The sequence below is a fragment of the Macaca thibetana genome, chromosome 2 (genome assembly GCF_024542745.1).
Source record: "Macaca thibetana thibetana isolate TM-01 chromosome 2, ASM2454274v1, whole genome shotgun sequence".
Taxonomy (NCBI): Eukaryota; Metazoa; Chordata; class Mammalia; order Primates; family Cercopithecidae; genus Macaca; species Macaca thibetana.
This window is the reverse complement of record NC_065579.1, coordinates 98,527,767-98,540,430: the sequence shown is the minus strand read 5'-3', so window position 1 is coordinate 98,540,430 and position 12,664 is coordinate 98,527,767. Positions and strand designations below refer to the sequence as shown.

General features: G+C 39.8%; 1 protein-coding gene across 3 annotated transcripts in view; it reads right to left on the bottom strand.

Moving 5' to 3' along the window:
* Positions 1-12,664, bottom strand: part of TCAIM (T cell activation inhibitor, mitochondrial) — a 67,989-nt gene that overhangs the window by 16,140 nt on the left and 39,185 nt on the right. For 2 of the 3 annotated variants that reach the window (XM_050778377.1, XM_050778378.1), the window contains exon 6: positions 665-787. The exons of the other annotated variant lie outside the window; for it this stretch is intronic. In XM_050778377.1, the coding sequence (XP_050634334.1) occupies positions 665-787 (123 nt within the window). The remainder of the gene's footprint in view (positions 1-664; positions 788-12,664) is intronic. 3 annotated transcript variants of the gene reach the window in all.

The window sequence follows — 12,664 nt, the reverse complement described above, 5'->3', positions numbered from 1 at the left end:
TAAATATCTTATAAGATGGGGGCATAATTATTTTTTATATATTTTGTGTATATGGAATAGGGTATTTTTCCTACAAACTTATTATGTAAAAAAGTTTATTATGCCAAAAATGTCAGTACTTAAGCCTTACTTCTTTATCTATATATAGAAGAAAGAAGTAACATATATATAAATTGAGACGAAGTCTTGCTCTATCACCTAGGCTGCAGTGCAGTGATGCAATTATAGCTCACTGCAGCCTCAAGCTCCTGGGCTTAAGTGATCCTCTTGCCTCATCCTTCCAAGTAGCTGAGACTACAGGTGCAGGCCGCCGTGCCTAGCTAAATTTTTTTTTTAAGTTTTGTAGAGATAGGGTCTACTAGCCTGTTGCCCAGGCTAGTCTTGAACTCCTGGGCTCAAGTGATCCTCCCACCTTGGCCTCCCAAAGTGCTCGGATTACAGGCAAGAGCCACTGTGCACAGCCTTACTTCAATATTTAAAATAAGAAATTACTAAGAGTTTTCTTACACAGATGAACATTTCATGATGTTCATAAAGATAATTGAAGAGTACTCAGTTATCAGAGCAAAAGTTAAAGATGCAAATATTTAGCTGCTGAAAAGCTTATCAGTTGGTAATTCATATTCATTTTAATTTCTAAATTAGGTTCTCTCTTCTTTATTACCTGATATCTGACAGTTGCAATTGATGAGACAGTTCATCTTTTAAACGATCTAGTTCTTTTCTAAGTGGCAAACTGTTCTTTAGCTTTTTAACAGCACTTTTCCCATTGTTATCTAACCAGGATCTAGAAGGAAAAGAGAGAGAGGGAGATATATATATGTATATATATATATATATACACACAGACTCTTTATAATACTAACCATAATATAAGTATTTCTACTATTAAAAGACACATGTATGCACTTGCATATTCACAATAGCAAAGACTTGGAATCAACCTAATCAATAGATTGGATAAAGAAAATGTGGTATATATATACGATGGAATACTATGCAGCCATAAAAAAGAATGAGTTCTTGTATTTCATGGGAACATGGATGAAGCCGGAGGCTATCATCCTTAGCAAACTAACACAGGAACAGAAAACCAAATACTGCATGTTCTCACTTATAAACAGGAGCTAAATGATGAGACCACATGGACACAAAGACGGGAACAACAGACACTGGGGCCCACTTGAAGGTAGAGGATAGAAGAGAGGATCAGTAAAAACAACTATAGGGTACTAGGCTTAGTACCTAGGTAACAAAATGAACTGTACAACAAACCCCTGTGATGAGAGTTTATTTATATAACAAACCTACACATTAAAAAAAAGAACCTAAAAGTTAAAAAAAAATTGTACTAAAAAAAAAAAGGACACATACATTATCTTAAAGCAGCCCCAGTGTTAAACCGAGTTTTCAATCAAACCTTTACTTCTACCTATTCTTTTTCAGAAATACCTACTTTTAAAATAAGTTGCTTGGAGAACTGCCAACACCTGTCAAATCATATTCTATGCAACTTCCTTTGCATATTAAAAAATTAAATTTTAATTATATCAAACCTGTCACTAGATTTCTAGATATAATTTTTTTTAATTAAAAATACTTCAAAGTGTGTTTATTACAACCTTCAGTAAGCTATACTAGATCTTCACTGATGTCAGTCATACACATATGGGAGGGTAGAACTAATTATGGAATAAGTGACCAAATATTATAATAGAGCTAAAAAGGTATAAAAGTCAAACTCAACAGACATATCTGATGAGACTAGTGACAATTAAGAGGCAATGGGTCCTGATGAAGGAATATGAAAAGATTACTTTGTGGATTCTAGCTGGGTGGACTCCAGTTTCTGCCTTTTTAGTCTTGGATACTACTACCCTGAGCTCCCAATGCTTATTCCCTCATCCCTGTAAACTAGTCCCTCTGACTGGTCAGACCTTACCAATCTAGTCATTTTGCCACACCCTCCTTCCAGGAGGGCCTCTTCACTACCCTGGTGCTCAGTGACACCTCCATTCCTTTCCACCCAACCAAAGGTCCAGTTTCAGTCTCGTCTCAACTATATCAACTCTATAATAAGCTCAGCAGAAAGATGTTCTCTAAACCTGTATTTCTTAGAATGTTTACCTCAATAGTCTTACAAGAACTAAATATCAAAAATGCTTTGGCCGGGTATGGTGGCTCAAGTCTGTGATCCCAGAACTTTGGGAGGCTGAGGTGGGCGGATCATGAGGTCAGGAGTTCGAGACCAGCCTGGCCAACGTGCTGAAACCCCGTATCTACTAAAAAATACAAAAAATTAGCCGGGCGTGTTGGCGTGCACCTGCAATCCCAGCTACTTAGGAGGCTGAGGCAGAAGAATCGCTTGAACCGGGAGGCGGAGGTTGCAGTGAGCTGAGATCACGCCACTGCACTCCAGAGCTTGGGTGACAGAGTGAGACTCCGTCCAAAAATTTAAAAAAAAAAAAAAAAAAAAAAAAATCTTTAAGGATTAGAAGATAGCTTTCAGCAAACAGCTGAAAGCCTGTGTGGCCTTCTAGAGAGCAGCACCACCTCTGTAGAAACTGTCTCTCACTTGGTGCTATAATCATGACACAAGGGTGCTTGTTAGTGCTCAGGGTCACTGGCTACCCAAGGGAAGTCCAGAGAAATGAGTGACCTGGATGGAGTCCTGGGAGGCTGACGAGCTGCTGCAGGAGTGGGTGGTGAGGGGGCAGGGACAGAATGGTAGTGACTCTGGGCTGAGGGGAACATTTCAGATTCCAAAACAAAGTGGTGGGGAGTGGGCCCTAGGCATTACTATGCAAGAGAAAACTCCAGGAAAACCAGAGGTTCCCTTTCTTCTTCTTATTTTTTTGTACAGACTAGGTCTCACTTTGGTGCCCAGGCTGGCCCCAAACTTCTGTGCTCAAGGGATTCTCCTGCCTCGGCCCGCCAAAATGCTAGGATTATAGGCATGAGCCACCATTTTTTCTTAAAAAAATTTTTTTTTAATTGGCTATGCTAATCTTCTCTGTATTGTTCCAATTTTTTTGAGATGGGGTCTAACTATGTTGCCCAGGCTGGAATAGATTGGTGTGATCATGGCTCACCGCAGTCTCGACCTCCTGGGCTCAAGTGATCCTCTAGCCTTAGCCTCTCTAGTAGCTGGGACTATAAGCATGTGCTACCATGCCCACCTAATTTTTAAAAATTATTATTTGTAGAGATGAGGTCTTGCTATGTTGCCCAAACTGGTCTTGAACTCCTGGACTCAAGTGATCTTCCCGCATTGGCATCCCAAAGTGCTGGCATTAAAGGCATGAGCCACTATACCTGGCCTCATTCCATTTTTAGTATATGTACTGCTGAAGGGAGAACTAGGTTCCTTAATAGTCACTTTATATGTTTTAGATGTTGTGATCTAAAGCATTTAAAAAATTATCAAGTTTAGAATATTGAAAATGACAAATCATTATGCATCTATTAAACATTTATCCTGAATGCCTGACATTGTGCTGTGTTGGAATTACAAGGAAGATAAAGTCCTTGTTTTAAAGGAAGACACATTTAATAAGGAATATAGAGATAAGCAATTAGAATAGAAGAAATTATTCCTGGAAGATTCTGTAGAACAGGTAGTATGTGATCTGGAACCCAAAAGATGTATCAGATCTTTCCAGGTAGGTGAGAGAGAATGGCATGTCAATCATAATAGTGCACAAAGATGTATGAGATGAGCCAGTATGCCCAGATGACAGGATGCTTAGAGGGAGAGAAGGGCATAAGAGACTGGAGAGGGACTACGGGTAAAGTGGGGTCAGACCATGAAGGGTCTTACACACTGAGAAAGGGAATTGTAAGTTTATCCTCTAGGTGAAAGCGTTCAATGTTTTTTTTTTTTTTTTTTTTTTTTTTTTTTTTTTAAATTCACTGACTTTGCATAGCAATTAATAATCCTTCCTATACCCTCTTTAAGAATACTGGTAAACATTTTGTCACTTCTGCATGGCATGTGATTAAGCAGGTAAATATATCTTAATTTATATCACTACTATTGGATATGGCATTACAATTTTCCAACTTTTCCACACTTATTAAGTAATAAATATTGTTCAACTTACTTTAAATCATGTAAGAGAAAGCATGATTTATTGACATATGAATTATCAAATGACACACTATGTTTGGTTTGGGGCCCAAATGTTTTGCAACATAGATTAAAATATGATCTTATAGATTCATGAATTGATTTTTGGAATTCTTACATTTAATGTATAAAAATCAACTGGTCTAGCTTAACAATATTTGTGTTTTGTTTCTAAAAACTGAAGTAAAAACAAAGACTCTCAACATGGTTTTTGTTTTTATTATTATTTTTTGAGACGGAGTCTCACTGTGTCACCCAGGCTGGAGTGCAGTGGCATGATCTCAGCTCACTGCAACCTCCGCCTCCCAGGTTGGAGTGATTCTTCTGCCTCAGCCTCCTGAGTAGCTGGGACTACAGGTGGGCACCACCACGCCCGGCTAATTTTTGTATTATTAGTAGAGACGGGGCTTCACCATATTGGCCAGACTGGTCTTGAACTCCTGACCTCGTAATCCACTCACCTTGGCCTCCCAAAGTGTTGGGATTACAGGCGTGAGCCATCGCGCCTGGCCATGGTTTTTAATATATACAGATATAAAGATACATGTTTCCTGGCTCTGGCCACTGAGAGGATTAGTAGTAACTGAGCACATGTAGCACTGAGATGTTGGTGTCTATAAACCAATCCCTACTAGAAAGAGCCAGAGCTTCCTGGCAAAACTCCTGAATCAAACTTTGGAGCAGGAACAGTACAGATGAACCTGGAACAACTTGGTGAACCAGAAAGTAAGGGAATAATAGGAAAGATGGGAACATAGGCACTTCATATAGTCCCCATATGAAGAGATGATGAAATGAAGAAATCAATATGTGGCAACCAGCAGAGTAATATGTGATTCAAGCAAGAATCATCAATGAATATTAGAGCAAGTGAGGTAGTAAAAATCTAAGGAGTAAAAGGATATTTATATAGCCCTAAATATCTCCTTAACAGAAGCTAATTAAAGGAAAAAAAATCATAACTTCCTGGAAGAAATTAGTATCATTAGTAATGGGTTACATAAACATCCCATACCTCCTACATAATCCACTGAAAACACCACAACATCATTTCTGGGGTAGGCCTGTGAAAAACTCTGACTGTAATTATGAGGAAACATCAGATAAACAAATGGTAAGATATTCTACAAAATAATTGGCTTGTATTCATCAAGGTAATGAAAGACAAGAACACACTGAGGAACTGTTCCAGATTAAAAAAGACTAAAGAGATTTGACAACCAAATGTGGCTCATGATTTGGGATTTTCTTTTCCTAATAAAGGGCAGCGCTCAGAAAATGAGTGACATTTGAATAACATCTTGGGGTTAGCTAACAGTATTGTCATAAGTGTTAACTTTTTAATTTTTATTATTTTCCAAGATAATGTTTTTATATTTAAAAAATGTACAACCTAGGTATTCAAGGGTAAAGGGACATTGTGGCTGCAACTTACTCAAATGGGTCAGAGAAAAAATGTATATAAATATACATATATAATTTCAATATTTAAATATATATATAATGATAAAGCAAATGTACATTTGAGGAATTTGGGTGGAAGTTACATGGGACTTCTTTATATTATTTCTGCAAATTTTCTTTTTTTTTTAATTTTAGTCTCTACCTTTTTTATTTTAGAGACAGGGACTTGCTCTGTTGCCCAGGCTGGAGTACAACAGCACAATCATAGTGTCACGGGATCCTTGGGGTGTCGCTTTTCCAGCTGGAAACCTCTGTGGTTGGTAGTGTCCTTGCCTGAGTTTGGCTCAGGCCCACTGGGCTCATTCTGCCCGCTTGGCCTGGCAGGCTGCACTTAGCTCACACTACTGGCCTAGATCCCACGTCTGCCAAGGGCCAGCCAGGCACACAGTGGCAAGGGGTGTGTGAGTGAACGCAGGGTCCAGCCACTGTGCACAGCCAGGTGTGCTGACTGCAGTGGGGCAGGCAAACCCATGCACCAGCACAGGCGTTGGCTCCATGCAAGGCTGCAGATGACCAGGTGTACCACTGTGGGAACCGAGGAACGTGGTGGTTCCTGGAAGCTTGGAGACACCAGGAACCACAGGGCCCCAAAGAGGGTGTCACAGCCCTGGCTTGGGGAGCCCCTAGGTCTGGCCTCCCCGAAGGGCTGCAGCTTTTCTCTCCTTGTCACTTGTAATGTAGTGAGCAGGGGGCGTGTTTCAGCTCTGTTTGTGTTACAGCTCTTTAAGTCCCACCATTAGGTGTTCACAAGTTCTTGTCCCATGTCCAGGAAGAATGAGGTATGTGGCCAACCGGAGGATGAGCAAGTCAGAGAGGAGCTTCACTGAGTGATAGAACAGCTCTCAGGAGACCTGGGGTAGCTCCTTTCTGCAGGCAGGTCATCCCCATGAGTGTCCAGCTCTCAGCAGAGAAGAGACGCACAGTGGGTAGCTCCTTTTCACAGGCAGGCTGTCTCAACATTGAGGAGACCTGAAGTGGGTAACTCCTTCCTGCAGCTGGTAGTCCCAATGTTGGCATGAGTCTGGCTGAGTTCAGGGTTTTTATGTGCTCAGAAAGGTTTTTCCCGGTGGGCCTGGAAAAAGCACCATCCAATTGGCCAAACCGTCATCAACGAAGTCTTCACTCTGGGCCATGGACTTCACCTGGAACTGGCAGCCCAGTCCCCACACTTCAGGCTGTTCCTGGCTTGAAGGTGGGATTTCATCAGGGCCCTGGCCCTTTCTGCCCAGAAACCTGCCTCTTGCCATCAACATGCCATCCATGGTGCCCAGGCTCTTTGTGCTGAGGGGCACCTGCAGGCTTGGGCCAAGCTGCCCTCAGCCACCCTCACCATGCCTCCCTCCCATGCTCATCAGCACCCAAAGTCTGGAGGGGACAGAGACAGCAGGGGGCTGGTGTGTCAGCACCACCCTGGTCAGGTTGTGACAGCGCCCAGGCTCTGCCACAACTTTGCTCTGCACTTGAGCGGGCACTGGGAGTGGGGAGAGGTCAGGGAGTGGGAGCAGGTACTTCTGGGCTGGCAGGGGTGGGGGTTCCCAGGCCCCTGAAAGCCCAGAGACGTCCCAGTCCACAGTGGGTGGCTGGGCAGCTGCAGCTGCGCCAGGGAGCATGTGGCTCCCATCCTACCAATTCAGTAGGAGGCAGGGCTCCTGCCTGTTCCCAGCCCACACCAGCTCTGTAGAGCATGCAGCCCTGGCCACGTCTCTCCTGCTGCAGCGAGCGTCTTAGCAGTGGCTGCTCCAGATGGGGCTGCTGCCGCCATCAATAGCTCACTGTAACTTTGAACTCCTGGGCTCAAGCAATCCTCCTACTTGGCCTCAGGAATCGAAAGAACTACAGGTGTGGCTAATTTTAAAGTTTTTTTTTTTTTTTCCCCAGCTTCTAGCTCTGTTGCCCAGGCTGATGGACAGTGGTGCAATCTCAGCTCACTGCAACCTTCGCCTCCCGGGCTCAAGTGATTCTCCTGTCTCAGCCTCTTGAGTAGCTGGGATTATAGGTGCGAGCCAGTCTGCCTGGCCCTATTCCTGCACATTTTCTTTGGGTCTGAAATTATGTCAAAATTAAAATTAAAAAATAGCTTAAAAAAAAGAAAGTGTAAGTTGCTGGCTACTGTTTGTAAGCATTTCTCTAGAGAAAAAAAAATAATTGTAGAGAATGTCTTTATTCTTGAATATGTGAAACACAAAACTGAAAATAAAATCAACAAAAGCATTTTTTTTTAGTTTTGGTGCTTATGTACAAGAGACACCAACTTGTGTTTCTGAATTTTAATCAAATCAATGCAACTATCAGTGCAACTGTCAGGTGAAGGTAATCAGAGACAAATTTTCAGATTTTTTTTTTTTTTTTTTTTTGAGACGGAGTCTTGCTCTGTTGCCCAGGCTGGAGTGCAGCGGTGTGATCTCGGCTCACTGCAAGCTCTGCCCCCTGGATTCATGCCATTCTCCTGCCTTAGCCTCCTGTGTAGCTGGGACTACAGGCACCCACCACCATGCCCAGCTAGTGTTTTTTGTATTTTTAGTAGAGACGGGGTTTCACTGTGTTCGCCCGGATGGTCTCGATCTCCTGACCTCATGATCTGCCCGCCTCGGCCTCCCAAAGTGCTGGGATTACAGGTGTGAGCCACCGCACCCAGCCTTTCAGAATTATTTTTTATGCTCCTTAACTTTTTCAGGATCAGCAGTCCCTGTATTTTTCTTTAAAACAATTTAAATAAGTATATGGATCTATTTCTTAGGGTAAAACACTCTGCACAAAACCATCTACAGTAAAGTGAGAGTCTCTCTTCTCAGCTCATACCCATCAGGACATTTTCTCAACCATGTCCTCCAATATTCTGTAAATATGACAAGAGACTTCATATCCTTATAATTTATTTTCTATTTACATTAGATAGAGCTGGTTTCTTTTGTTGGCAATCAAAAACTTTTGACTAATAAAATTCCATTTGATTTTCTTAGTGACAATCCTAAGTAGTGCAAGTGTATCTCTGCCTTTCCAATATTTACATGTCCCATTTCTGTTTCTTATTATACATTGGCTGGACTCTCCAGGACAAATACATTGTAGAGGTGATAGCAGGCATTCTGGCTGGCTTGTTTCTCCACAGTTCTGAGCTCATCTGCTTTCTATCTTCCAAAAATTCCTAAAAATGTGTCTATTAGTATTTTCTTATTTATCAAGCTCCATGAAATTTAATAAATGCCTGTATTTGCAGGCTACCAACTGGGATCTCCTCTAAATAATGCATGAGCTATTAAGGGGAATGATGTGATCAAAGCCTTTGGTAAAGTTGGGAATATAGAAGGAATGTAGAATCTAGGTTGCTGTGAAGAGAAACTGGCGGTAGAAAGATCCTTAGGAAGTTATTCCAATAGTCTAGAGAAAAATGAATGTAGCAATGAGGATTCCCATTAAACAACTTTGAATGATCTGTTCCCACATCAAGCAAAAACTACGAAAACTGGAAGTAAGCCAAGAGCTAGATTTACTTGAAAATCTTTCTGAGCTCCCTAATGTATGTCCTGTGATTGGCTGTAATACTTATTCAGTATTCCTTTTTGGACCAATCACAGCCTATTTGTATAATAATTTATCTCTACATGTCTTATGTCCCCCATTATCCTATTACCCCCAGGAGGGAAAGATGAGTCTTTTATTATCTAATGTGTACTTAATCTGAATGTCATCACAGTGAGATCACTAGACAGCATGAAATTTGACTATAAATTAAACCATAAGGCAAATAGAAAAGAATACCTTCCTGATCAATGTGGAAACACATGGTTACCTTGTCTAACCATACTTTAGGTCAGAAATAAAGTTCTAAATTACTCTCTAAATGAGAATACTTTATTGGATTTTTAAAGGATCATTACTGCCTGAAGTTGTCACACAAATCATTTTAATTCTTAGCTTAATTTTATAATCACAGACATTTAAAACATTCAGAGCCTTTGTTTTCAATGGTGAGTCCAATTAATTACTATTGAGATAAAAGAGAAATCTCATATTTATTCCATAGTAAAATACCAAGTAAGCCAGAATGTTTAACCTCTACTAAGCAAGAACTTTTTTAAAAAATGCTGATTTTATAAAAAATGAAATTACCTATAAACAAGTAAATACTAATTAGTAATCACTAATATATTTTTCCTAATTATTTTTTTCTTTTTTTAAAGACAGAGTCTTACTCTGCTGCCCAGGTTAGAGTGCAGTGGTGTGATCATGCCTAGCTAATTAGCTTGGCTAATTAAATTTTTTTTTTTTTTTAAGAGACAGGGTCTTGCCATGTTGCCCATGCTGATCTTGAACTCCTAAGATCAAGTGATCCTCCTGCCTCAGCCTTCCAAAGTGCTGGGATTATAGGCATAAGCCACTGCACCCAGCCCCTTAACCATTTTTAAGTGTACAGTTCAGTGGTATTAAGTACATTAACACTGTTGTGCAACTATCACCACCATCAGTCTTCAGAACTCTTTTCATCTTGCACAACTCAAACTCTGTACCCATTAAACACTAATGCCCCCTTTCCCTCCCTCCAGCCCCTGGCAACCACTGTTCTATTTTCTGTCTCTATGAATCTGACTACTCCTTGTACTTCACATAAGTAGAATCATACACCATTTGTCTTTTTATGACTGGTTTATTTCATGTAGCACAATGTCCTCAAGGTTCTTATGTTGTAGACGGTGTCAGAATTCCTTCCTTTTTAGGGCTAACATTCCACTGTACGAGTATATCAAATTTTGCTTATCCATTCATCCACTGATGGACACTTGGGTTGCTTCCACCTTTTGGCTACTGTGAATAATGCTGCTATGAACATGGGTATACAAATATCTACTTGAGACACTGCTCTCAATTTTGTGGTAAATCTATAGTTAAGTTTTTGAGGAATCACCATATCATTTTCCATAGCAGCTGCACCATTTCACATTTTCACCAACAGTGCACAAGGGTTCCAGTTTCTCCACACCCTCATCAACCCTTGCTATTTTGTTTTTTTTGGACAGTAGCCATTCTAATGGGTGTGAGTAGGTACTTCACTGTAGTTTTAATTTGCATTTCCGTAGTGATTAATGATGTTGAGTATCTTTTCATGTGCTTATTGGCCATTTATATACCTTCTTTGGAGAAATGTCTATTCAAGTCCTTTGCCCATTGTTGAAATGGGTTTTTTGCTGGTTGTTGAGTTTTAGGAGTTCTCTATCTATTCTGGATATCAATTCCTTTATCAGATATATGAGTTGCAAACATTTTCTCTCATTTTGTGGGTTGCCATTTTACTGATAGTGTCTTTTAGTGCACAAACTTTAAAAATGTTCATGAAATCCAATTTGTCTATTTTTCTTTTGCTGCCTGTGTTTTAGGTGTTATATCCAAGAAATCACTGGCAAATCCAATGTCATGAATCTTCTGCCCTATGTTTTCTTCTAAGAGTTTTATAGCTTATGTCTTATATTTTGGTCAAAGATCCATTTTGAGTTAATTTTAGTGTAAGTCGGTGTCCAACTTCATTCCTTTGCATGTGGCCAGTTTTCCCAGTACCATTTGTTGAAAAGATTATGTTTTCCCCATTCAGTGGTCTTGGCATTCTTGTTGAAAACCAGTTGACCATATATGCAAGGATTTAATGCTGTATTCCCTATTCTACTCCATTAGTCTATATGTTTGTGTATTTTTCTTTTTATAGAGATGGGGGTCTCACTATAGTGCCTGGGCTGGTTGGCTCAAGTAATCCTTCTGCTTCAGCCTCCCGAAGTGCTGGGATTACAGAAGTGAGTCACCACACCTGGCCTATATGTCTTTTTTAATGCCAGTATCACAATGCTTTGTTTACTATAGCTTTGTAGTAAGTTTTGAAGTGAGGAAATGTGAGTCCTCCAGCTTTGCTCTTCTTTTTCAAGATTGTTTTGGCTATTTGAGGTCCCCTGAAATTCTAATTTTAGGATGGGTTTTTCTATTTGTGTGAAAAATGTCATTGGGATTTTGATAGGGATTGCATTAAATCTGTACATTGCTTTGGGTATTGACATCTTAATATTATCTTCTGATCCATGATCATAGAATGCCTTTCCATTTATTTATATCTTCTCTAATTTCTTTCAGAAATGTTTTATAGTTTTCATTGTACTACAAGTCTTTCATCTCTTCAGTCAATTTCTAAGCATTTTATCCTTTCTGATGCTATTGTAAATGGAACTGTTTTTGTAATTCCCTTTTTGGATTCATTGCTAGTATACAGAAATGCAATTAATTTTTGTGTATTGTATCCTGCTAAGTTGCTGAATTTGCTTATTAGTTCTAATAGATTCTCAGTGGAATCTTCAGAGTTTTCTATGTATAAGACCACTATCATCTGTGAACAGATAATTTTACCTCTTCCTTTCCAAGTAGATGACTTTAATTTCTTTTTCTTGCCTAATTGCTCTAAGACTTCCAGTAGTATGATGAATAAAAGTGGTGAAAGTAGGCATCCTTGCCTACTTCCTTATGTTACATGAAAAACTTCAGTCTTTTACTATTGAGAATGATGTTTGATGTGGGTTTTCACATATAGCTTTTATTATGTTGATGTAGTTTCCTTTATTTCTGGTTTATTGTTTTTAGGACGAAAGGATGTTCAATTTTGTCAAACGCTTTTTTTCTGCATAATGATCATTCTAGATGATTTAAATGACCATGTGGGGTTTCTCCTTCATTCTGTTAGTGTGTATCACACTGATTGATTTTGTATGTTGAACCATCCTTGTACTCTAGGAATATATCCCACTTGGTCATGGTATAGAATCCTTTTAATATGCTGCTGAATTAATTTTTCTAGGATCTTTTGAAGCTTTTTGCATTAATATTCATAAAGCATATTGATCTGTGGTTTTCTTTCCTTGTAGTGTCTTTGTCTGTCTTTGGTATCAGGGTAATGCTGGTCTCACAGAATGAGTTAGGGAGTGTTCCTTCTTCAGTTTCTTTTTGAAAAGTTTGAGAAGTATTGCTGTTAAATGTTTGGTAGAATTTGCCAGTGAAGCCATCCAGTTCAGGGCTTTTCTTTGTTGGGAAATTTAAAATTAC